The following is a 27,251-nucleotide window of genomic DNA, read 5'->3' on the forward strand; positions in this document are numbered from 1 at the left end:
CTACCATCATGATGGTGGCAAAATATTCTGTAGTTCCTTTGTGAGGACCAGAGGAAGGACAAAAGTGGAACACAAAAGTGGAGACAAAAGTGGAGCACAGAGTGAAGAAGGGAAGTGGGTCAGTGGGGAGCATGCAGGGGAGGAAGCAGGGATGTCTTGTGATGAATGCCCCAAAATGTGAGGACACGAGGCTTGAAGGATTTTTCATAAAATATCATGGCTACAGGGATGGACTGAGGAGACTGCCTGGGCAGAGGGAGAGGCCTGGAGCACACAGATCAGAGAAGACAGAAGCCCTCCAGTGTCCAGAGGTGCTCCCCTTGGCCACTTCTGTTGCCACTCCCATGAGTCAGGATGTGCCTTTTCCTAGAGCCCTGCAAGGGCAGAGCCATCTGCACCTGGCAGTATGAAACAGGCTTGGGCAGAAATTATACACATTTACACCTTTACCTGACTTCCTGACTTTTAGAGCCAGTCCTGTGAGTACCTCTGGCAGAAAACATTAATTCCAACTTCCAGCACTTTTTTCTGACTGTGGCCTGGAATCAGGGGTCTATAAACTGATTAAGCAAACACAAACAGTGGTTACATTTCACTTGGTCTAAGTTGTTAAATTTTAATTGAAGCGTTTAACAAGTTGGTTAATTGATACTGAATTAAAACACCTTCAACTGAGAAATCTATGACACTTGTTCACATTTTCTTATATAACGCGTTAGGCAAAACCACATTTTGAAGTGATCCTCAGAGACTCACAGTTGATATTACTGTTTGCAAATCAAATAATTGTGCATCAATTGTTGGATTGATTAATAACCATCAACACTAGGGAAAACTAGTACTGCTGCTGTCCTCAAGCACTGCTCCCCTGCACAAGCCAGCTCTCACTTACAACCAGCTGGTGTTGGGGTTCTTCCAAAGAAACAGCATCCTAGCCTGGGGAACCACCAAGGGCAGCCACTCTTCAGGAGAAGGAATTCCCCCCTAAGCTGTTTGAATAACTTGCAAAAGCCTTTTAACAGAATTATCTTGGACACTGCCCTTCAAAAATTATGGATAAAACTAAAGATTTTGCAGTCAGGATTTAAAACTGACATTGAACTTCCCTAGCATCTGCCATATATTATAGGATACAGAGCTGAACTCTCAGCCAATGACCTCTACTCTTTAGGAGTCAGTTGGTCAGTGAGCTGGTCACAGCCGGGTGCACAGGCATTGTCTGTCCTGGCCAAGTAGGGCTGGAAAAGGCTTTTCTGGGCTGAGGCTCAAGGTAGCAGTCAGGAGCTTTCCCTTTGGGTGTGATCACTGATTACCCAGCCTGTGACCTGGGGAGTCCAAGCCAGCCCGCTCCAGTTTGCACCAGTCCTGGGACTTTGACTTCCATCGCTGCTTTCCTCCTTGTCCTTTGCTCGTCTCCCACAGCTCCTGCTGTCCCCAGCTGTCCCCAGCTGCACACAGCTCACCAGCCATGCTCAGCTGCATCACTAACCCACACAACAACGAAAAACCACAGCAAAAACTTCATGAAAACCAAAGGGAGCGCTAACACCGCAAAAGAACAAAATCGTTGCAGTAAGGTAGAAAAATCACAGAGAAAGGCTTCATGAAATCAAGCCTGCTCTCCTGGAATCAGTGGCTGGCCTTGTCAAAGCCAGCATTTTGCAGATTGTGAAAGCAATCTTGTTGTGAGTAATTGGTTATTAAAAAAAATAACCTACACCTGCATAAAAAGTTTTTGCACCGTTAGAAAAATGAAAATCATCTTTCACAAACAACTGTCCCTGCAGGTAGACATCAAGAGTTTGAGTGACCAATAAATAGAGAATAACAACTTGTTACTAACCAATAAAGTAATTGGCAAGAAAATTACTAACCAGTTGGAGTCCCACATGAGGTCTGTAAAACTGTATGAAAAGGAGTTATGTGAATAAAGAATGGCCTTTTTCTACCATGAAGTCCTGTGTGATTTATTCCCATACAAACTGACATGTTGAAATATTATCTCAGGCTCCTCTTTCTCCATATAAAAAGGATCTTTTTCCACAGTAGCCAAAGAAAGCATCAGGAAAGACCCAGGCTGCAAGTGGGGATGACTACCTTTGCATGCAAGTTGGTGTGAAGGGGTTTGATGCCTGTTCAAGCAATGACATTCCCCTGATTAGAAATTGGCTTGTAAATGCTTGGCAGTCATTGTTTGAATATGAAATATTCCAGGCATAGAGGTGCAGCATCACTCTCCTGTTGCTGGCCAGAATATCCCCAGACACAGGGAGCAGTGGCAGTGGGAAGGGTTGAGGTGCCTCTACTGCAGCTCTGTATCCTTACACCTCCTATCAGAGAGTTCTAAGAAAAGGTGAATAAACTGTAAAAGCAGGAATGCCCTTTAATCCCCAAATGTTTATCTAGTCTCAGCCAAGTCACTGAGCAAAATATTCATTTAGGTGAGAAAGCAAGTGGGAAAGGAGGAGGAGAAAGGACAAATAGATGGAATTGTTCACAAAATGCTTTTGGCCATTGCACTATGCTCCCACAACTGTGACAGTGCAGATTAAGATGGCCAAAGCTGAAGGCTGAAGCACTGAAGTGTGTAACTGGATTCTGGAAGGCATCTGTGAGCTTTGCCTCTACTCAGCATTCTCACTGTCCTGTGCTGCAGTAGCTGTGCTTTTCTGTTGCTCCTTGGTCTCAAGGAGGCAGCTGTGTGGCATTGCTCAAATTGTTAGAGCTCCCAAGGAAAACAGCACATTTTGAAGCATGTCTGCATAGCTGAACCAGTTTCTTTGCTGTATTTTATTTCCTGCAAGAAAATGAGCTACAACCTTTTTCTCCTGGCTTTTGTCCTGGGCATGACTGGAACCTTCCACTATGGATTGCAGGTCTCCATTATCAATTCTCCTGCTGAGGTAAGCATGGAAAGCTCAAAGAGTGATCTACCAGGGTTTCACTGTTCTCAGGCATTCATACCTCTATATGCAATAGTTAACTTTTTACTTGTGCTTTGAAAATTAAAAAGAATTGTGGTTTCTTAGTTCTAAGAGTAGCTGCTACTGCTCTTGTGTTTCATGAGGTTTGAACTTCTGTCTGATGTGGCAGCTGGGAAAGGGAAGGATGAATAACATCCATAAAGTCAGCCATTTCCCCCTTCTGTGTGGAATTGCTCTCGGGGCATTCTCCTCTCCCCATTGCTGGGGAGTTCCTTGCATCATGTGCTTGAGCACCCAGACTATTTGCAAGTGGTTGTAAGGTGAAATAGGGCAGGGAAGGACTGTAGCTCTGGAGCTGAGGTCAGCACTGCTACCTGTAGCTGGAAAAGGAAAACTGGGGATGGTGTTTGTCATCCTGAATGATACCAAGGACACTGAGCTCACACTATCACCACAGACAAGTGGGAATGGCAGGGAAAGATCAGGGAGAGAAAAAGTCAGGGTTTAGCACAGAAACAGAGACCTACCATTCTCTTACTGGCCCTCACAGTTGATATTTAATATTGATATATTGGATCTCATTGCTAAAACATCAGCTCCAGGCATAGTAATGGCAAAATTCCCATTGGGGCTAAGGTTTCAACCAAGGTTATTGACAGAAATCATCAAAAAGACCGATAAGTAGGTAAGAGAATTGAAAAAGCAGTGCAATTATGCAAAACCATGTTGACTGAGTCCACTGTTTTGTTTAACCTACCATTTATGAGTAAAACTGGCACTCACAGTTGATATTTAATATTGATATATTGGATCTCATTGCTAAAACATCAGCTCCAGGCATAGTAATGGCAAAATTCCCATTGGGGCTAAGGTTTCAACCAAGGTTATTGACAGAAATCATCAAAAAGACCGATAAGTAGGTAAGAGAATTGAAAAAGCAGTGCAATTATGCAAAACCATGTTGACTGAGTCCACTGTTTTGTTTTTTTCTTTTAAAGTACATCCAAAGTTTCATCCATGACACCTGGCTGAAGAGATATGGCTCCTCTCCCAGCCACAGAAATGTATCAAAAAGACCGATAAGTAGGTAAGAGAATTGAAAAAGCAGTGCAATTATGCAAAACCATGTTGACTGAGTCCACTGTTTTGTTTTTTTCTTTTAAAGTACATCCAAAGTTTCATCCATGACACCTGGCTGAAGAGATATGGCTCCTCTCCCAGTGCAGACATGGTCACTTTGATGTGGTCCCTCATTGTGTCCATCTACAGCATCGGGGGGCTCCTGGGCTCCTCCTCTGCTGGGTACCTGTGTGTCCGGTTTGGGAGGTAGGAGCAGTGCTTACACCAGAACTTCTGCCTGCACCCACTGCTGCACACAAATCAGCTGTGTCTCGGGAGAAACACTGCTTCTAATGGGGCATTGGGAGAATGGAAAATCTGCCAATGATCACAAGGAAAATCATACCCTCTCCCTTATAGTCCAAAGCAAATCCAGTCCAGGGAGGTCATACAAGAAGTACATGCATTTTAAAGAGAATTTCAGAGACAACCACTCACAAAGCTTATTCCCAGTGTAGATATTGACTCTACTAGAGGCACCAAACCCTTCAACTAACTGATCAGTCTGTGACAAGTTTCCCCATTGCCATTTCCCATTTAGTCCAGCTGATCTCAGAAGCCAGCACTGATTCTGTAACAGTGGTACAATTCGCGCCACTCCCGTCAGGCTGTGAATGAGGCAAGGGCAGTATTTATGCTCACATTGATTTGAATGAATTCCAGGAAGAAGGCCATGCTGCTCTCCAACATCCCTGCTCTGCTGGGTGCAGTTCTGATGGGACTCAGCCGGCTGTGTGGATCTTTTGAGATGATCATTGCTGGAAGGTTGTTCTCTGGAGTCTGTGGAGGTAAACTGGCATTCCTACCTGTGGTATTAAAGAGTGGGAAGAGCAGTGACTGAGGCTCACAAAGATTCACCTGCCTGAGTAAACAGATCACAGCTTTTTTACTACATTCTGCAGAGAGCATGATAGCATGAGTGCATCTTTAACTAAACAAGCAACCACAAACATAATTAAATTAGTAATGTATGACATCTCCATTTCTCTTTCTTCTGTCTTTACATCCAGTCCATAGAAAAGGTACTGCCAACTTAATAAGAAGCCATATGCAAAACATGCAATATTTCAGGGAATCATGCTCACTCAATAGAGAACTGGCCTCTCTTGCTTCTGTTGCTTTTCACTGTGGCTGATGTTGCCCTCCACATTACAGACAACAGAATGGTTTTCAAGGATTTCAGTTAGAATTTTCAATTATAATTTCCAGATGCCTCAGAAGGTTACATTCTGCCAGGGCTTTTGATCCCTGAGCAGTTGGATAAAGATAATACTAATCAGAAAAAAAAAATTGAGAGGATAAATATTAATTAGTTCACTGAGCAAATAGAATGTACAGCATTTGCCAACTTGGTGGTTTCAAGCAGAAGATAAGGCACATAGTGTCTGAATTGCCACTGAAAAATGTCATGTAAGACTAGAGGGAGCAACCACTGCCCTGTTTGTATATGGGGCTGCAGGAAACAATGTAAGGGAAGGCCAGCCTGCTGAAGGACAGATTTCCCACAGGCCCACACTTACTCAGTGAAATATTTAGTAATGGCACAAGGCCATGGTGTGGGGCACATGCTTCCTGTCAGGCAGCCACATCCTCAGCACAGATAAAAATGTATCTGAGAGCCAGCCCTACAGGCACTGCCCAGAGTGGTCCCCTCCAAAACATCAGAGCTAGGGGGGTTTGCATGGCCCTAACAGTGCTTTGTCCCTGCAGGTTTAACTCAGAATGTCCATATCATGTATGCTGGGGAGTGTGCCCCACGGAAGCTCCGTGGGCTGATTGCCATAACAGCTGCTACCTTCTCTGCTCTTGGAAAATTTGTAGGATTTGCTCTGGGTCTCAGGTAAGAGAGTCTGAAACATACTCAATTTCTTCTGTTATTACAATATGTGCATATATCAATGCACTCCTGTGCCCAGGGGCTGCTATTTGGGGCAGTCAGTACCAGTCTGGTAACTTATGCATCTGTAATAATGGTAATGGAGCCTATTTGGACCAGAAGCAGAGGGCTCAGCCCCTGCAGGTTTTCCTTCAGCGCTTGTGCTGGGACTGTCAGTCCCTGTGAGCCCTCAGGACACAGGGGGACAGAGGTGGCCTTGCTGTGCCCAGCACTGAGCAGCAGGAGCCGGCACTGTGCAGCTCCTGCACTGCAGGCAGGGCTCCTCTGCACTCCCTGCCGGACATCCCCAGCAGGGCTGGGGTCAGCCTTGTCTGCCCCTGCTCACACGGCCGGCACACGCCGTGCCCCAGCCCCGCTCACCCTGCTGCTTTTGTTTCAGAGAAGTCCTTGGAGTGGAGGCTCTCTGGCCCATTCTGCTGGCAGCCAATGCAGTCCCTGTCCTTTTTCAGTTTCTCACCCTCCCCTTCTTCCCAGACTCTCCCCGCTACCTGCTCATTGACCAAAAGGACAAGGAGGCATGCATCAAAGGTGAGGAAATGGGCCTTAAAGCGTTCATTTCGGGGAAAAGGGGAAAATACAGTAAAGATGACCCTGGAAGAAAGCTACAGGTGGGAAAAAGACTCTTGGTCTTTTGGCTCTGAAAGTATCTTCAGCTTAAATGAAAGTCAGCCTCTTCTGTTTGGATATTAGTGCTCTCTTGACAGTAGTATTTCCCTACTCTCTGCCAGGGTCCTCCAAGGGAGGTGATCACACACAGCTTGCATTCCCAGCAATGCAGATTCTGCCCTGAGCAGTCAGAGGACAGACACAGTTCCTTCTCAGTGTGAGAAAGAGAGGCTCTGCACTGTCGTGCTGGATCTGTAAGCACTCCAGTTCTTCAGTAACCCTGACACCAGCCATTGACAGAAACTGAGCAAAGCCACTGTGGGTATTTAACTATCAAAAGATGGAACTCCTTGGATGTAAACTTATTTTTTATATGTAGGAGTCATTTTATTTTGTCTGTGTTTTAGAGTGTGCACTAGAACCGCACCTTTAGCAGGAGGGTGTTCAGGGAAGGATTGGTAAGAATGTAAGTGTGACTTACATTGAAAGGCTGTCAGCAGCTATTGGCCAAAGGTGAGGTCACGTTAAGATTTATGAGTAAAACCAGACAGCAATGATCTGAGCCTGTGTCATATCTGAGCCCAGATCTAGGAAGTTCACACAAGAAAAGAGCATGAAGTTCTAATAAGACACTCTGCAGAGCAGGAAATAATCTTCTGGACTGATGTCTGTGCTGGTGAGCTTGGTCACCTCTCCTCCTCTCCTTCCAGCTGTGAAGCAGCTCTGGGGGGACGGGGACCATCTGGCTGAAATCAATGACATGATGTCAGAGCAGAAAGCCATCGGTGGCCAGAAGGAGAAGAGCGTCTGGGAGCTGCTGCGGGACAGAGCCGTGCGCTGGCAGCTCATCACCCTGCTCCTCGTGGTCTCCTGCATCCAGCTCATCGGGGCCAACGTGGTACGTGCAGGGCTTGGCTCTGCCCCTGCACGGCTGGCAAGCTCCTCAGCAAAAATAACCTCTGCAAGGGGCTGGGAGCGACTACAACAGTGCCCCAAGGAGGGAGCTGTTGGTGCTGTTTGTTACAATCTTTCCCCCTGGAAGTTTGGGACCTGGGATAAGTCTAGAGCTGTGTTTTAACGAGTCTTCTGAAGGCATGTCTATGGATTACCTGTTAGGATAAGATGGTTTTCTATTTGTTAAGGTCTGGTTACTTTCTGTCCAAAGAGACAGATGCTAGCATAAACATGGTCACATGTGTACAGCTTTCACAAATGTCTATTTTGACATTCTTTCCAGGTTTACTCTTATGCATACAGTATCTTTACAAAGGCTGGAATCCCCCCCACTCAAACCCATTATGTCTCCCTGGGGATCGGGACCACTGAGATCCTCTCTACAGTTCTGTGTGTAAGTGGCTTTTCAGCTGAATTTTGTTCTGCTGTAATACATTACTCATTTTGATCTTTAGAAATACTGTAAATGGAGCTTCAGGAATCAAATTTTTGCAACAAATCAATCATGGAACCAATCAGATAAAGTCCTCTCCCCACATCCTGCAATCATAGACATTTCTACTGTGCTTCTGGAAAGAGTTGAGAGTCTTTCTGTCAAAATCACAGCCCACTCTGGGCCAGACTTGGAGGTCCCAGTTCCCCCCTGGAGGAAGGGCAGATGCCACATGTCAGTAGGACCCAGGGCTGTAGGAATCACAGCAGTGTAAGCATTCCCACTCTGCTCTCCTGCCGGGCTCTCCTCTGCCTGCAGGACTCCAGCTGTGACCTCCTGTGCCCAGCCCTGCACCTCCCAGCTCTGCTGCTCCCCGCAGCTCCTGGTGCTGCTCAGCCCAGATGGGGCAGTGAAGGCAGGGCTGGAGCAGCTCGCCAGGCTGTCCTCAGGCTGTCCCTGGGAGCTGGCAGCATCTCCTCCTGCTTGCAGGGCTTCCTCATCGAGCGTGCAGGGAGGAAGACACTGCTGTGGAAAAACTACGCCGTGATGGCCTTGGCTCTAGGGCTCCTCACAGTCACGCTCTCGCTGCAGGTAAGACCCCACTGATGCATGAGCTGTGCCCATGTTGTAGTGTATGACAGATAGCATGACTATTTCCCTCCCCACAAATCACTTTTTAGTGAGTAGATGTATTTTTAGGGCTAACTATCATATTTATAGAGGTCTGTTTGCAGCCATGTACATCTGGGTTAAAGACAGTAGCTTTAGACAACCAAGATCACTGCCAAGGCTATCTTCTGATATTTCTGAAATAGATCTATGTTAAACATTGACATACTTAGTAGTGATGAACATTGGTAATGGAGCTAGATAAATAAAATTTTATTTTCTGATTTTATGTGTTTTTCATTTCCTACCACAGGACTCCTTTTTCTGGGTACCATACTGCTCTGTTGCACTTGTATTTATTTTCATCATGAGCTTTGGCATTGGGCCAGGTTGGTATTTTTATTGGAATGGTTTCATTAATTCACTCATTCCTTCCTCACTGCAACCTTTAGGAGAGATCCCAGGCATAGCTGTTCCACAATAAGCATGAATCCCTCCTTCTGATTCAGCGCAGGTGTTGATATTTCCCTCCATAGTATGGTAGGAGGTAAAATTCATTTCCTATTGCATTCCTACATGCCTTTTTCCTGAAGAGCCAAGCACCACTTCAGACACTTCCAGGCCACATAAAGCCATGAACTTCTGCAGCAAAATGAAGTATGAGGTACGAAAGCATCTCGCAACATTTCTAAGCTTCCTTCTTTCTTCAATATTTTTTTCAGGTGGAGTAGTATGCCCCTTGATCACTGAAATATTTATTCAGTCATACAGACCAGCTGCTTACGTTTTTAATGGTGTTGTAAACTGGCTCCAACTCTTCATCCTTGGGCTTGTGTTCCCTTTCATTGTGGTAAGCAAAGTAGGGTGTTTGTTTCATTTGAGAGGAAGTTAGACCCCTCTTGAACCCAGAGCAGGCTTCTCTAATTAACACTTCATGCAACAGACAGAGCCCAAATTAATTGCAGTTCTGATGGCCTCTTCCTTTTTAACCAGGAATTTACTGGAAGTGTAGCAAACCCACAAAATGCTTCTAACTCTACACAAGTTAGAGAGACACAGGCAACACAGATGCAGTGACAGAGGCACTGACACTGTCAGATGTCATTGAAGCAGGGTTTATATCCATTAAGTCTCTGACCAACTTCTTTTTGTAAATACAAACCCAGGAATTATACATCGTAAGAGAAAGAAATCTACATAATGAGAGAAAGAAATCAAGATAAATGTTCATGAACACATTTTTTCTCTCTGTTTTCCAATAGGAAGGGCTTGGTAATTTCTGTTTCATCATTTTCCTGACATACTGTCTGTCCATGGCTATTTTTGTACTCCTGGTGCTGCCAGAGACCAAAGGAAAGACCATGCTGCAGGTCAAGGAGGACTTCAACCGCCTGAACTACCGTGGAAAGAAGGGGCAGGCAGCCCTACAGCAGAGTAACTGCTCAGTGGTGACTGTTACTAGGCTTTAAGAACAAACCCTCCACTTCATATTTTGCTCTTTTATTACTGTAGTGCCCAGGAGTCTCACTAAGCAAGAGAGAATCTATAGATCCACCAAAAAATCACCTTCAGTACAGGGTGCAGTATGAATTTGGTGGTTCTCTCCAGCTCCTGAAATATGAGCTGAATTAATTCCTCTGCAGAAAAAAATTAAACACAGTTTGTAGAGAAAATAAGATCTTTGTCAGTCCCTGCAAGCTTGCAGTTATAAACTGAAAACACAGGATCTGCTGTTTTCTTGGCAAAACCAGGTGCCACGGTTGGCAGAAGTGATTCTGGAAGGTCCAGAGGTACAGCAAACTTGCAAAGACGACAGAGCTATGACACTGAAATTATCTGCTCCTATTAACAAGTCAGTGCCAAAGAGTTTTCCCAGAGCAGAAGCTTCATTTCACAGGAAAAGAAGCATTTAGCTCTTTAATCCAGTGAAAGAAGAGTGCCTTGCCAGCAGCAGGCAGACTCAACATGCAATGTTCCCCCACGTTTACAGTCTTGGACATTATTCTGTTGGGAACAACAGGGATATGTCAGCACTGAAAGAAAGCAATGAGCAAAGAAAGCAGAGCAGCAGGAAACCATGAGTGGGCAAATCCAGAGTGCAGATTCTCCTTCTCCATTGGCAGTGACTGTGCAGTGTCCCTTCAGCCTGGAGAACGCTGGGTTTCTGTGGGATTGAGCCCTGAGAGTGACTGGTGCTGGTGAGCCAGAGAAGAGGGAATTTAATCCATGTGTGGGACTGTTTGCTTCTCTTTCCAGGTCTCTGAATACTTCACATTTTCATTATAAAACCTGGTAAAAACGGCTTCACATCTGTGTTCATTGCTATATGACATGACATTTTTTTTGTCTTCTTTATACTTTAAAGTTTTCTGATAAGGAAATAAAAAGCAGTGACTAGGAAAACACATCCTTCTGATTGTGCCTGGATTGATTTTTATTGACTGAAGAGTCAGGGACAGAGGAGGCCCCACGTTCTGGGGCGGTATTGTTGGGCTCAAGGAATGCTGTGTCTGTCTTGTTCTGGACAGGAGATCTTCACCACCAACTAATGCAGATGCTGCACAATACATTCTGCAAAAGGATCTGAATATTGAGCAACAGTTTCTTTCACAGCCCTAAGGCTCCTGCTATTTTATCTTCACATCATTCTCTAGCAGTATTTGTGGCAGTGCCACAAGCTAATGCCAGGAGCAGGGAACTTTCCCAACACAGCCATCCCTCCCATGACAATCATCACACTACCAAAAAAACTAGATAAAGTTTATTGTTTCAGGGCTTGAGATCACTGATTGCACAGTGCCACTTTAATAACCAACATACATTCCTTCTTCTGGTCTAAAATGCAGGAAAAAAAAAAAAGAAGCAATGGAAGTGTTTTGAAAAGAAAATATTAGGTAACTGATTATTTTGAAGGTCCTTATTTGGTTTGGTCCTTTCTGAAACTTACTGGTTTCCAATGAGGAAGTTTTTATTGTCTTGCAAGACATTAAAAACTCATTTCCTTACACATGTCTTTCTACAACACGATTGTGTTCAACCTGCCTTACTTCTCTCCTGCTACTAAAGGCTGTCCACAAGAGGGAAAGTGTAGTAAATCATTAACACTGCCATAAACTATCATGGATTGGGAATAAAGGTTGAAGAAGTACTTGTGAATCTGCAGTTCCAGGATCCAGGATGGAGCCAGGGTCACACAAGTGCAACACAGGGTATCTCTGAACACAAAAATCCCTCCAAGTCCAGGGTACTGGGTAAGCTCTATACTGGGTCTGGAAAAACACATTTCATGTGTTGTTAAAATTCTAGGCGAAGGGATGCACCTGGTCCTCTTCTTTAGGAAAAGAAATAAAACCTCTACTTGTATTTAAGGCTTGGTTTTTACCTCTGTCTGCATTTAAGGCTTGTTTTTTCCATTTAAGCCTTGCTTTTTTACCTCTATCTGCATTTAAGGCTTGCTTTTTCCATTGTAGAGCACTAACAATGGTGTGAGGCCAGATGAAAATGAGACACCAGTAGGAGCATTCTAGGAGGGACAAAGACAAGAGAAGGAAGAGCAACAGGGCTCTGCAGGGACTGTTTGATCAACCAGATGTTAAAAACTGGTCACAGACAGTGTTTGGAAACCTCTCCAGGAAGGTCCAGAGCTGCCATGTGTGTCCTTCCTTCCATCCTGAGCTCAAAGAAAAATCCTCCTTTCCCCTCTGGTTCTCCAGGCTCATCAGCTCCTTGCCCACTGAGATGGCATCGTGCTCTGGCACATAGTGGATCAATTCCACTGCTGCAGAGAGGCCTCTGAGTGGTTCTGGAAAAGCTCTGAGCCTCTGTAAAGAACTGGTTGTTAGCAAGGGACACAAAATGCCAATATTCCAATATTTGTTTCCTGTGTCTGGGTAATTGTTCAGGCAACTGTCAATCTTCTAGCAGGCAAGAAGAGGCATCATGGCTGAGCTACAAATCTAAAGGCCTGTTGTGGACTGGAGGAGAAGAAAACCTGCCCTGCCCAATCTGCTTCTCAGAGAGGTGAAGAGGGGCTCTGTTCCACTGAAGGGAAGATTGTGGCACTGTCTGACTCCTGACACAACAGGAACACTCAGGGGTTGTAGCAGTGTGAGTAAGGGCCGGTGCTCCCAATCCAAGAAGGATAAACATTTACCAATGTTGTAATCAGCTTGTCATATCTGGGTCTTAGAATAATTAAACCAGCAAGAAGAGGCCCTGGCCAGTGTCAGGGGAGGACACAATTTGCTAAAAGCCACACAGTTAGAATTTAACTTCTGTGCTGTGATCCCAAACTCTTACAATCTCAGTGTGGAACCCATCTCTCTCATCTGGCAGACTTGACAGGGGCTCTCAGAGCGGGCAGGGTTTCAAGGGGAAATGGCTGGTTTCCTCTCAGACCTGGTGAGTATCCAAATTCTTGTGTTCTAGCCCTGGTCACTAACAGCAGCATGGTCTAAGATTGCAGCAAAGGGAATACTTCTTGTAATAAAAGTGAGCAACAGAGCTTGGGACAACACTGGTTGAGCAATGACTGACTAAATGGCATCTGCAAAAAATACATTAGAAATGCAAAATAGTGAGAGGTTTAAAAGAGGACCTGGGAAACCAGGAAAGATGGGAATTTGGGGGGAGAAAGAGAACACAGTATTAGTGAAAAACACAAAACAGAAAAAACTCCCCCACTCCACTGCTCTGTGCTCTCAAGGACAATGGAGGATACTCATGAGTTTAAAATGTGACCTGACTAAATGCCTGAAAACATTTGTGAGAAATGCTCTGAAATTCAGTGTACATCATGGAAACACAGCATTTCCAATAGGAGTCATTCAGATAGGGCCTCTAAAATGTCATTTCATACAGGGTTGATAAAAAGTGAAATGTAAAAAAAAAGTTTTGAGGGGACAGACTTGAGTCGTCTCTGGACAATGGTGAACACTATCCCTGAGGAGGCAAAGGTGAAAGCAAAAAGGGATTCAAGAAATCTGTAGCTTCTTTCTAGTACAAAGGTAAACACAAATGATCTCAACAAGGCTTTCATGATTTTTGTTTTCTGTGGTTAGCAGAACTAACAGAATTAGAGAATGTATCTTTTCATATTGCTAGTCATATTGCTAATAACTAGGAGAGGAACACAGCAGAATGTGCAGATGTGTATTTTAACGATTTAACAAATTAATTTTTCTTGATTATTGTGAAATTCAAGATGGGTTTTTGCATGTTAAAGGTTTCTTAGTCATAGAAGTGTGAAGATGCAAGGTGCTGTAAATTATCTCGTGGTCTGAAAGGTGTGCTGGTATCAGGAGCTGAGGATGTGTTCTCTCCTCCTTGGCAGGTTCAATACCGGAGGCTGCTGCTGATGATTGTGGTGCTGGGAATTGGTGGAACCCACCTCTCTGGTTTCCAAATGTCTGTCATCAATTACACTTCTCCGGTAGGCAAAGCTGGAGAAAAGAAAATCCCATCTCTAACTGTTCCTCGTGGTCCTGGCCCTTGCACTTTACAGATGACTGACAAAAGCTTTTAGGTGTTGTTGTGTCAGTTTATTCCCAGCTGTCTCCTCCAATGCCATGCTGTCACTGTCAAAGTGTGCATGACTGCAAGGAGCTGTGCTCCAAAGACAACTTCCCACAGAAGTTTGTGGAAACAACATACTGAGATACCTCCTTCAAGTGTATGCCATGGAGGAAAAAAACCCAAAAATAGCTGATGGAGTCAGCCTTCAGCTCGGCCCTTTTCTCTTTATATCCATTACTGGCCACAAGACATGCATTTTACTATAAAGAATATAAGGCCCTAATTTTTAGTGTAGGAGAGATAGGATTCAACACACTAAAGAGTATAATTAATTTTTGAAAGATGCTTGTACACTATTAGGCTGTATGAGAGGAAATTTTTCATTGGAGCTGTTTCCTCCAATGCCATGCTGTCACTGTCAAAGTGTGCATGACTGCAAGGAGCTGTGCTCCAAAGACAACTTCCCACAGAAGTTTGTGGAAACAACATACTGAGATACCTCCTTCAAGTGTATGCCATGGAGGAAAAAAACCCAAAAATAGCTGATGGAGTCAGCCTTCAGCTCGGCCCTTTTCTCTTTATATCCATTACTGGCCACAAGACATGCATTTTACTATAAAGAATATAAGGCCCTAATTTTTAGTGTAGGAGAGATAGGATTCAACACACTAAAGAGTATAATTAATTTTTGAAAGATGCTTGTACACTATTAGGCTGTATGAGAGGAAATAGCAATCCTTATTTGCAAACAAATGTCCTATAGTCACGCTTTTAATCACAACTATTAACCTAATTTTTAAAAATTGCAAACATTATGAAGAACATTATGATTAGTGCCTTGGTGGAACAAAAATCTCTTTTTTGTCCCAGTACATTCAGAAGTTTATCAATGAAACTTGGCTGGAGCGATACGGTTCTGTGCTGCCTCAGGAGACGCTGATGCTGCTGTGGTCCCTCGTCGTGTCTGTGTACTGCATGGGTGGCATGATAGGGTGTCTGTGGAGTGGCTACCTGACTGCAAAATTTGGAAAGTAAGTACATTTCCCAGCACCTCGCTACCCAGGGCTGTAACAGGGGAAGCTATTAAATATTAGTCAACTAAAAGAAGGGATACCAGAATTTCACTGCCCCCTGCTGCCGCAGAATTTACTCAGCATGTAAAACGAAACCAGAGTGCTTTGGAGAGACAAAAACATGCAGATATTTCTGATTCCGTTGTCACAGCTTTTGTTGACATACAATTCCTGTAGTTTTGCTGACATTTTACCCTGCAGGAGTTTCCTTCAGCCTCATGGTTTGCTCACACAGCGAGTAAGAGGAATGTAGCTTCTCCCTTTGCACTCCTCTGCAAAGACATCATGTCATCACATTCATAGAGAAAAGCAAGGCAGTCTTCCCAAGAATATTTCTGGGATTCACATTCTCTGAACCTCAGAGAAAGGAAAACCAATTCTTATCATTTGCCGTGCCTGTGTTGTGCCAAAGTAGAATGCAGTGTGGAGATTGTTTACCCAAAGTGATGGTGTTTTGTTTCCTTGGCCTGTCAGGGCCAAGCGTGTGTGTGTGTCAGGACAGTCACAAGAGAGTAACGAGATGAGTGCAGTGGAGTGCAGTTGTGTGCAGAGATGAGTACTTGGCAGATTCAATTTAGATGTCATGTAATATAGTGTAATATAGTATAATAAAGTAATTAATTAACCTTCTGATAAGATGGAGTCCTCCTCATCATTCTCTCCCCTTCTTCAGGGTTGCCTGAATTTGATAACCTTGATCATGCCTTTCATCATGTCATCACATTCATAGAGAAAAGCAAGGCAGTCTTCCCAATAATATTTCTGGGATTCACATTCTCTGAACCTCAGAGAAAGGAAAACCAATTCTTATCATTTGCCGTGCCTGTGTTGTGCCAAAGTAGAATGCAGTGTGGAGATTGTTTACCCAAAGTGATGGTGTTTTGTTTCCTTGGCCTGTCAGGGCCAAGCGTGTGTGTGTGTGCCAGGACAGTCACAAGAGAGTAATGAGATGAGTGCAGTGGAGTGCAGCTGTGTGCAGAGATGAGTACTTGGCAGATTCAATTTAGATGTCATGCAATATAGTGTAATATAGTAAATAAAGCAATTAATTAACCTTCTGATAAGATGGAGTCCTCCTCATCATTCTCTCCCCTTCTTCAGGGTTGCCTGAATTTGATAACCTTGATCATGCCTTTTTATAACCAGATTTGGTTGTCCTATAAGCAATGGGTTTAAACATGTAATCCAGAGGAGAAGAGTCAAACATCAGTCAAGGAAGAAAAAGTAAAACATGGATCATACCCAGGTTTTGCTCGCTGTGCAGGAAGAAAAGCCTGCTGCTCAACGACGTGGTGCTGATAACAGCAGCGCTGCTCACGGCCTCCAGCAGGAGAGCCAAGGCCTTTGAGATGATCCTGGCCGGGCGCTTCCTCGAGGGCATGGCTGCTGGTAGGACTCCCCCTGGCACATGTTAGTGGGACTTCTTTGGGGTGGGTACAGAATTCCTCCTGCTGGGAGTACCCAGGAATGTGCTGGAAGCCAGTGGAACAAGGAACAGGCTGGGATAAGGGAAGATGAGCTGTCCTTTGCCTTCAAGAGCTCTGGCAGAGAGATCTGATGGATTAGCTAAACACCTTGATTGAAATAAAAGGTACATTTTCATTATTGCAGAGGATATATGGGAGAGGGTTCAGAAGAGAGAGGACAGAGCTGAAGGGGAACTGAAAAGGGACCCTGTCTCTCTTTGCACAGCTTTAGCACTCTCCTGTCTTCTCCCTTTAGGAATACATATGAATGCCCATGTTCAGTATGCTGGAGAGATCTCACCTAAGAAGCTGCGTGGACTTATAAACGTGACCTCCACAGTGTTTCTTGCACTAGGAAAAACTGTAGCACGAATTCTTGGATTAAGGTGCCTGTGTTACTCCTTCTCTGCCTGTTTTATATTTATTTTTCTTGTATATAGCAGGGAAGTGGTGTTCTCCCTGTCCTAGAATGAGACATACACCAAGAGTGGGGTTTTATTTTGCTTAACCACAGCAGTCAAAGAGAAGGCATCTACCCCATACAAGTCACTGAGGTTTCCATGTTCATTCCCTGGGGACAGAAAGGCCTTTCTCTTGGGAGACTTGGGATGACTCAGTCTCCGAAGGTGCAGTTAATAAGAAAAGATTGTATATAAGCATTCTTAGTAAACTTGTGAGATCTAAAAGTTTTGCTAATTTCTTGATAATTTTATGCAGAGTTGCAGTGTTGGTTCAGAGAGCTGGTGTGGGAATATTTTGACCTTCAGATATTAGAAGGCTAAGAAAAATGTCAGTCTTGCAGAAGAAATAAAGTATAGTCTATTTTCCTGTCACTAACCTAATCATCTATTTCAATTGAACTTTTCAATGACTGTATATATTTTGTGTCTCTTTAGCTAGCCAAGAATTTAGAAAATACCTATTTAGTTATAAACTGTATTTTTCCTGGACTATAAATAGATTCTAACATGCTTTCATAGAGAACTTTTAGGAACTGAAGACATGTGGAATGTGCTATTGTCCTTCTCTGGGCTGGTGGCATTGATTCAACTGATCTTTTTGCCATTCTTTCCTGAGTCCCCACCCTATCTCTTGCTGCAAAAAGAAGACAAAGCTGGTTGCTTGAAAGGTAAAATAAAACTTTCGATCCTTAGTTTGTTAGATCATAGCTCTTGGGAAAGCGAATCTAACAGCAGGAATTGGCTTTTCTATTAGCCAGCCACAGATTTCTTGATAATTGCATGATTAAAGTCCTCCAGACCAAGCAGAGTCATCAGAGCTATTTAAGATCTACCCCTAACTGCTACAGCATTTTCCAGGGCAGTTTCACCATGTTCCAGTAAGTGATGTTCCTTCCAGTCCTTTGCTCAGTAACTGATGAATCAAAGCATGAACTCAAGTGCAAATGTTTAGTGTCATTAAAAGTTGAAAACCACAGAATTATGAGTGGATCAAATGATGGAGGAGTATACTTCATTCTGTCTCTTCTGTAGCCATGAAGCAACTCTGGGGAGAAGGGAATTATCACACAGAATTTGATGACTTGATGAAGGAAAAGGCTATAACAAAAGGCACCAAAATCATGAATGTCCTAGAGGTGCTGAGAGAACGTTCTGTGCACCCACAGCTGTGTACCATGCTCCTCCTTTTGCTGAGCCTGCAGCTCTGTGGCCTGAGTGCAGTTGAGTATGCCCTATTTCCATGCTTGGATCTGCTATTAAGTCTCCAAATTACCACAATGCCAACTTGTCCCTTTCCTCTGGGTCTGCATTATTCTTCCTCACACAGAACCCGTGGTGTCATCCCCAGGATTGTTCATACCTTTCAGGGAGCTCCTCAGGTGGGAATATGAGAGCTCCAGCTCAGCCTAAGTTCCTGCAAGGGCACTGTGCCTTCACTCCCCTGGTGGGACAACCAAGGAATCTGTAGAGGAAAGGGTTATAAGTGTCCTAATTACAGCAAGCCAGCACCTCTTTCTTTGACTTCTGCAGTAGCAGATGGCCAGCTATTGCCATCCAGTTTCATTTCATTTGAGAAAGGACATTGATCCATGAAGCAACATCCTTTCAGCAGTTTGCACACAAAGCTGGCTGAGCCCAGTGCAGCCAAGCTGGGTCATCCCCTTCATGTTCTCACTTCTCTGGGGGTCTCTCCATAAGCCCTGGTTCAGCTGTGCTGGAGGTGGTTCATTCCAGCTGCCAGCTATGGGATTCCCTCTGCACTCTGCTGGCAGGGAAATGGTGCCCATTCCCTCAGGGATGCTGCAGATGAGCAGCTTCTGTTTAGCAACTGGAAAAGATCAGAATCAACTGTTTGCTTGACAATGTCTGGTGTGCTAAAACTGAGATTTGCTTTTCTTTCTCTTGTCTTGTCCCTTTCCTTTTCCTTTTTGCCAAAACACCACCTTTTTCCCATGTCTTACAGGTAATACGTCCTTTCAACTACTTTTTTTTTCCTTTCTTTTTTTTCCCCTTTACAAATCTGTTTCCTTGATTGCCATTAACCTTTTGATTTCTCACATCTGGAGCAGTTATATTACCTCCACTAAGGCCCAGTAATGTATTTCTGGTTTTGCAGTGAGGACATATCTAGTTCTAAGTGATCCTGGATGAACACATATCACATCTATTAACTGTGCTTAATTTTTCTTATTTCCCAGATCACCTTTTACACCTCAGAAATTTTTGAAACAGCCAACCTCCAGGAAAGCATAATCCCATATGTGTCTCTAGGAGTTTCAATCTCTGAACTCATCTCTATCATATTCTGTGTAAGTCAGAGCTTCCTGGGGTTTTAAGAATTAAAGTACTCTTCCTTGAAGCAAATGAATCTTCTCGTTATGAACCAAAGAATTTTTCTGTGGTGCTGCATAAATCTGTAAAGTGGTTGTTACCATCCACTGCAAATCTTGTCCCAACTTTCATGAGTTTCATCCCATCTTCATTCATCTTAATTTCTTATAAGAATCCCTTACAAAGTGTCATTCAAACATAAATATGTGTACTCATTTCCACATATTTGTGTATATCTATACATTCAAATGGAGCTGTATCATGCTTCCATCAATTACAGTGTTTAAGAAGCAGCTGCAATGCTGGGCAGTGATGGTAATTCATCGTATCAGAGAGTGTAGAAGGAATTCAATAAAATAACAAAGTTGGTACCCATAAGATTTGTGTTCTCTGAAGTAAAAAGAACTCAAGGGGAATGCTTGATTTGTCGGGTGGCTCACAGGTGGATTTTGCCCTGCCTCCAGTGACAGGCAATATCTGTTTCTATTCCTCAGAGCTCCATAATCGATCGGTTTGGACGCCGATTGCTCCTGTGTGGGGGTTATTTGCTGATGGCACTGATCCTGGTGTTGCTTGAAACGAGCCTCCTGCTGAGTGTAAGAAAATGTCTCTGCACGAGTGGGCCTGCATCAGAATTCTGTGTGCAGGACAGCAGCCTTTGCTCTCCTGTCCAAACCAGCAGGTCTGGATGTCTTCTCTAGATGTGACACCACCAGCTGCCTCTGGTTCAGTAAGGAAAGATAAGAGGTCTAGAGAGATCTATTACACAGCTCAGCATCATGGGTTTTTTCACAAATATTGCTGCTCCTGTGCTTGGATCAGCTGTGTTACAGCTAAAAAATTGATTTTTGTTCTCTTCCCTCCCTTTGCCTTTGTCTAGGATCAGTTCCTCTGGCTGCGGTACTGCAGTGTTATTCTCATCTTTCTGTTCATCATTGCTTATGGACTAGGACCAGGTGAGCACCACAATAAAAGCATCAGGAAAGCTTGGAACACAAGGATAAGTACAGGCCATGAATGTATAGAACTAGAATGTCTGAGTTTATCTTTGAAAATCAACAGCTTAGTTGAGACTGACATTGAGGGAATCTCAATTTTTGATGAATTAATTACCCAAGAAACAATTTCTTTAAGAAATCATTTACACCCAGATGAATCAGGACCCTGTTCTCTCTCCCTGGGTTACAGGTTCAAACCAAATAATTTTTTGTTAATCAATTAATGAAGATTTGTTTTGCAGTGTGAATACTATTCAGTGCCTACGGGTTCAGATGGATGATCTCTGCCAAAGGGCAGAGGTAGGCTTTTCTAAAATAACAGAGTTTTCTCAGCTTACCTGTAAAATCCTACTCTGTGAAAGACTGACACCTGACAGCATGCATAACCTGCCTGTTAGCACTGCTCTGTCTTTTCTTGTCCTCTCTTAATATCACCCTTAGTCACCTACATCGGTAACACCAGACCCAAAATTGCAGCTCTCCAGTAGAATCTCACTCACCTAAGACCAGGATTTACTCTGGAAGTTCTCTGACTAAACACTACCAGTAGTTACTAAAGTCTCTAAACTCAAATGTCAGTCTTTTGTGTTGTAAGGGTTGTACCTGACAGCCATGAATGTCTTGAGAACATCACAGAATTCCCACAGTAGCAGAGCTGAGGTATCTTCTATGGGAAGTGCTCAATTACAGCAATGTTTCTGTCACTTTTTTGTGCTGTTTTTTTTTCCCTCAGCTGGAGCTGTTGTGGCTGTCATGAACGAAATCTTCACCCTGTCAACAAGGGCCTCTGCTTTTGTAATTGGTGGAATCGTCATTTGGCTGGGCCTCACCTTCACTGGAATGGTTTTCCCCTTTGCTGTAGTATGTAATTGGATTCAAATCTTCTCTTTGGCTCTGTCAATTTAATCTGGATTCCTAGGCTGATCTGGACAGGGAGTAGGATGAAATGACTTGTAGACGATCAAAACTGTGAATCTCTTGTTGCTATGGCATATGGAGACCATTTATATAAAACATTTCCAAGTACTTCAGAAACCACTTGCTGCCCCAAGAACAGATTGAAAAGATAAATAAATATTATTTCTGTAAAATGAGCCTGTTCCTTATTTCACAGGAACAAATCAACAAGTTTCAAGAATCTATAGGTGCAAGTGTTGCCAAGGAAATCACTCATCTTGTTCTATTTTTTTATCTCCAGATGCTTCTTGGTCCTTTTTGCTTCCTCATCTTTGTTGTTGTCCTGGTCATTTCAGTGGTTCTTATCTACCTGTTCCTCCCAGAAACAAAAGGGAAGTCAACCTCTGAAATCACAGAAAAATTCAAAAGCTGCCGGTTTAAGAGGAAACGTCATCAGGCTGTGGAGATGTATGCTGCTGAAGAAAAAACGTTTTGCACCAAGCTCTGATATGCCGCCATAAGTAATTTCCACTGTTCTGGCATAACATGTCAATTGTATTTCAAGTTTTTCTCCATTGCTATCACATTAAAGCAGCAAGATTTGTGTCTATGTTTCTTACTTGATAAGAAAGTTCTGCTCAGGATTAAGAGCAGGATGAAGACAGGATTAAACATAGCCATAGTTCTTGCAAACAATTTCATGTCATTTCTTTATGCTATCACACTGTAAAGGACTTAGTGTTGATTGTGGAGATTGCATCAGAACAAATACCAGGTAGAATTCAAATACCAGGTAGAATAACATCTATTTCCTTGAGGTGCCATTAAGTAACTGCATGTCCCAATTGTCTCTGACTGTCAGGGATCAGCCCTGGTCCCCAGGCATTTGGTAGAGAAGAACTCTCACTTGTGTCCTCTAGAGCAAACTGGCTGCACTCTCCATGCAGATGAGTTGTACAAAATCAGGAGGAAGTTCTTATAATGTATTCTGGTGCCTCATGGATGGCACAAGGGTTAACAAATACACACACGGTGCTGAGAGCTGCAAGAAAAGAGCCCTGGAGAGAGACAGAGAGTAAGATTTTGAGAAAGTAGACAGCTTGAAAATTCAGCCCATTTTATAACAAGAAACTGCTCAAAAAATTGAGAAGTTGTGATATCCAGTATCTGCAGGCTGTGTGCTGCTCTAGGACAGCCTGCACTTTGCTGCTGCACACCTCCACAATCCTACACCTCAGTGCTGTGCTCCTCAGCACCCCTGCACTGTGCTGCTCAAGGGCTGCCAGCCCTGCTGGACACGGCAGTGTCCAATCACCTCCCTCCCCAAAATCTGTATAGGATGATCAATTGTTTTTCCTTTTGCTGCCAAGGTATTTCATGCCTCCTCTTTAGCAGGACCATAAGTCCTTTCTTTCTGTAGTTTACCCATTCTTGTTTATTGTTATTGTGCTGAGGTCTGAATTAGTGTTTAGTTTTAGGGAGTTTTGTATTTAAAAATTTCAAATAATATACTCACTGCTTCTCAAGGAACAACCACAGAAGAAGCTCTGATATCAAAGTGCCAGTGTGTGTTCCAGCAACTGAAACCCGATTTAGATTTTAGATTCACTCCCTTTATCAGTCCCTGTATCAAAACAGAGAGCGCTCATGATGGTGAATGCTCCCATTCAGAGGGCCCTCTCCTGTTGAGGGACTGAAATATTTAATCCACCCATTTTAAGCATTGTCCAATTGCTACAAAAGCATAAATCAACAGAAATCATACGAAGTAAACATTAACCTCAGCCTCAGAGTAGGATGGCTACTTAAGCTGAAGGTGCAGAAGAGGCATGGGAGAAAACACTTCCTCAGTCTGACAGAGCTCTGTCTGCCTGGGATCAGCCACACGCCTGATGCAGATGGACAAACTCCCTCCAGAAGTGGTGAGTACTGCAGCTGGCAGCTGGCAGCACTAACTTTCAGAAGAACTGAGAGGTTCCCTGTTGCAATTGCCATTCCTAAAGATAATGCATTACATACTTAGAAAACTTCTTTCAAAATAATAGGGTAGGCAGGGGATAAGCCTTTAAAATTAGAGCTAATTTTTAATATTAAAAAATCAAAAGACACAGACTTAATGTTCTGGACTAAATCATCATGGAAACTTTGAAGGAAGTTCCAGCTGGTTAGAAAAACATTTAAAAAATTAGAAATTAAATTCCTGTACTTCTTAGATGGTGAGGTATTTCTGTATCATTTTTGCCTGCTTGCTTTCATGTCCAAGTGTGATCATATCAGGATACTCTCCTAGCTGGTAGCCTGATAATGTTATGAAATGGTACATTTGAAAAGAAAGGTTTTATGAATGGTTTTCTTAGTTAATGTGAAGAAAAACAGCAAAACTGAAAATCCAGGACCTTTACCTGGCTAATTTTTTTTGCATTTGTGCTTTGTATGTTCTGCTGAGATGGTTCAAGCATCATCAAACAAGCCAATATCCTAGAAATGCAAGGGCTATGATATCACAGCTTCTTCTATGATGAGCTTGAACTGTTCCTTGCATGTTCAGTACCAGTGGTTGGTTGTAATGTTCCTTGTGTTGGGAACTGGTGGATCCCTCACAACTCCCTTTCAAACCTCCATGAACAAATCTTCCTCCATGACAAAAAAAGCAGATACAGCATCTTCAGGAGCCATTGATAGTGGGGTCAAAATGTAAGGGGTGCTTCCCAAATCCAATTGCAATTTTTTTCCATTGGCTTTTCATTCCCAGGTATTTCCCCCCACTCCTCTTTGCAGAAAAAAGGATAAGAGCTTGCCTGTAGCTGCCTCTGAGCACACTGCTCAGGTAACAAACACATCAGTGTCTCCACTCAGCAGATGTTGCTGCCATGCCCTGTTCCCTGTGCCCTCTCTGACAGTGCAGCTTGCAGTGTTATCCAGGGGAATTTCTAATGCCTGTGTCTCCCGTGAGAGACAAGGACAGCATGAGGCCAAATGAATTCCAAATGTAACATTTCTCTTCTTCCCTGCTGTTCTTCCCCAGTCTGCCCAGGTTCCACAGTGAAATGCAATTGCAGGTGGCAGAACCTCTGAACTGTGCTGGGCACACATTAAAGCTATAGAGTTGCTAAGTCAATAGACAGATGGAAAAACACCCCTTGGGGTCAGTGCTCACCACTGGCACTGTACCAGATCAGTGGTGTGTTCTGCAGTAACTGCAGTAACTTCCACTTTCCTGCCTCAGCTCCTTCTCCCTGATTTCACTCTTTGCTGGTCCTTCAGCAGGAGCTGCTCTCAGCTGGAGCACTGCAGAGGGACTGTTCATCGCTGTCACACAGCACCAAGGCTGGTTTAAAAAGCTGCCTTGGATCCCTCTGTCCCTTCCTGAGAAGTGGCTGCTCTGCTACAGCTCCAGTGCCTCCTGCCAGAAGCCAGGCTGCTTTGCTGGGCTCCTCCTCTGCTCCGTGGCCTTTCCATCTCCTGCATTCATCCTCCCAACCCACACCAATCCAAAGAGCCAGACCTCAGGAGCCCTGCTCTCCCAAGTGCTCACTATTGCTGCATCTCTGGCAGTTACTGATAAACCAGAGAACTGATAATTAACCTGCCAATATGAATGTTTGTGAGTTGTTTTAATCCTATCCCAAGGCCCTTCTCTCATACATCTGCAAGAGACATCTCAAATTACTTTGACTACTTACCCTCCCTATCTTGACTTCAGGAAAGAAGAAAATTTTAACAATTTTATTTCAATTGCTGTTTCACACCTAAAGATTGGAGCATATCATGTCACAGTAACCAAACAAACTGGATTTCATGAAGTTAAACTTTGCCTTCACTGCTATCATTTTGTCATCTTGTTCAAAATGCTGTAAAAGGAGGAGCAAGAAAATAAAATAAAATTTTCTTTCTCTGATTTATTTGCAGGAAATCCTCATCTCTTTCTTCTTCCTTATCTTTGCTGAGATCCTCATCAGCTCAACATATTCATCTTCCTCTTCATTCCAGAAACAAAGGAAAACTTTTTAATGAAAATAATGATGAATTTGGCATATTAGATTTTAGGAGACCTCATTCCTTTACAGGAAATACTTCCCTTGAGGAAGTACCACCTAAACCAAGTGGTCAGCAGAAAGACCATATATGAGGTCATAAAAGACCTTGATGCTTGCAGACTGCAAGACAAAAGCAAATTATTGTTTTCTATTATGAGAAAAGATACCACTATTTTTTCACAGACACAAGTGAAATCTTCACAAATGAGAGTCACTCTCATATGACCTTGGAAATGTAAGATCAGTCAGCAATCAACAAGTCATTATAATATAAAATGTATGCTATGTTAAACTCTTAGATTTCACTTAGAACGTGTTTTGTACCTAAACATCTTTAGTTCCAGTGCCCATGATTTTGTTATTCAGAATTTCATTTTGAGTTTTGGATTGTAACAAATTCAAATCAAATCTAAAAGAAGCCACTGAGTTTCTGTAGGTGTGAAAGTAAACTGCAGATGGCTTCAGCCATCCACAATGAGTCCAGTGTGGCTCAAGCTGGCTTAGAACCAAGGCTGATTTTCAGCTCTTTACACAAAACTGTTTGACACACCTCATGGAGGTGGGGTTCATGTGTTTGTCCATTTTGCAGCAAGTATTTCTTACAAAGCTCTATTAAAAAATAATTCCAAGATCTCCTTAATTCAGTAATAATTCTTTAAACATGAAATCATGCACAACTGCCAGTGTAGCAGCTTTTTCAAGAATTTAGGTGACATTTCCAACAGAAATGGTCAAATTCGTGGATTTCACAAAAATCCGGGAAGTAAGCTCCTATAATTAATTTCTCTAAAATTGTAATAAGGTGAAATAGTACCATGGCTCAGAATCACCAGAAATCCCTCAAAATGTAAGAGAAATTTCACTGTGAGCTGGTGGGATTTGCTGCTATTTGAGGCCCTCAGTAATGATTTTCAAGGGGTGAATCCTTATGGCAGCCTCCTTACACCTCACTACAATTTGAGAAAAAATACATAATGAAAAGGAAGCATTGACATTTTGAAACAGTAGCCAAGAGATATGCAAGTAGTTACAATGTCAGTGTTCAAGAGAAAATACAAAAAATGCCAAATCATTCTAAACACTCCTGCCAGCCAGGATAAACAGCATTTGCTATGCAGTTATACAGACAATAGTTGGAGTTACACAAGTTACTAAGGTTTTAATATTAACATGCACTTTTTTCTCATTTATTTAGACTCACAGGATTTGCAGTGAACCCCTCTGTAAATAATTACCTTCTCTGTTTTATAAACTGAAAATACTGCTGAGGGTGAGCTTGAGCATTTACTGAGGACCTCAGTATAATCTCATTTCCCCATTTGCCCCCACCAGGACAGGCCCCTGGCATGAGGAGAATGAGCAAAGACTTTGAAGGCAAAAAAGCACAGGGCACCAATCACACAGGAAAAGCACAGGGCACCAAACACACAGGAAAAGCACAGGGCATCAGCCATGCAGGAAAAGCACAGGGCATCAGCCACACAGGAAAAGCACAGGGCACCAATCACACAGAGCAGGGCATCAACCACACAGGAAAAGCAGAGGGCACCAGCCACGCAGGAAAAGCAGAGGGCATCAACCACACAGGAAAAGCAGAGGGCATCAGCCACACAGGGAAAGCAGAGGGCACCAACCACACAGGAAAAGCACAGGGCACCAACCACACAGGAAAAGCACAGGGCACCAATCACACAGGAAAAGCACAGGGCATCAATCACACAGGAAAAGCACAGGGCATCAGCCATACAGGGAAAGCACAGGGCATCAGCCACGCAGGAAAGCCCCAGGCAAACCAAGCTGTTTTTCCCAGTGCTGGCTCCAGTGGAAGCTACACAGAACTACAGCTGGAGCTTTACCTCAAAAGAAAGGAGCCTCTGGGAATCAAAGGTGATTTTTCACTGCCTGCAACACTGATTTTGGAGCCATTCTGTG

The 27,251-nt window shown here is 43.4% G+C and overlaps 1 protein-coding gene across 1 annotated transcript; it reads left to right on the forward strand.

The window, feature by feature from the left end:
• The first annotated feature begins 2,542 nt into the window (after positions 1-2,542).
• On the forward strand, positions 2,543-21,892 carry LOC120510229. The gene is made up of 23 exons (XM_039725823.1): positions 2,543-2,903; positions 4,090-4,250; positions 4,707-4,831; positions 5,754-5,883; positions 6,320-6,468; positions 7,257-7,444; positions 7,784-7,894; positions 8,423-8,524; positions 8,856-8,931; positions 9,265-9,392; positions 9,805-9,996; positions 12,887-12,943; positions 13,875-13,973; positions 14,927-15,087; positions 16,376-16,518; positions 16,852-16,981; positions 17,576-17,724; positions 18,089-18,276; positions 19,255-19,365; positions 19,882-19,983; positions 20,268-20,343; positions 21,119-21,246; positions 21,584-21,892. Exons 1-23 carry the CDS (start codon positions 2,808-2,810, stop codon positions 21,788-21,790), a joined length of 3,009 nt encoding a protein of 1,002 aa, XP_039581757.1. The 5' UTR covers positions 2,543-2,807; the 3' UTR covers positions 21,791-21,892.
• The last annotated feature ends 5,359 nt before the right edge of the window (positions 21,893-27,251 follow it).

Source organism: Passer montanus, unplaced genomic scaffold (assembly GCF_014805655.1).
Source record: "Passer montanus isolate IOZ18808 unplaced genomic scaffold, ASM1480565v1 scaffold57, whole genome shotgun sequence".
Taxonomy (NCBI): domain Eukaryota; kingdom Metazoa; phylum Chordata; class Aves; order Passeriformes; family Passeridae; genus Passer; species Passer montanus.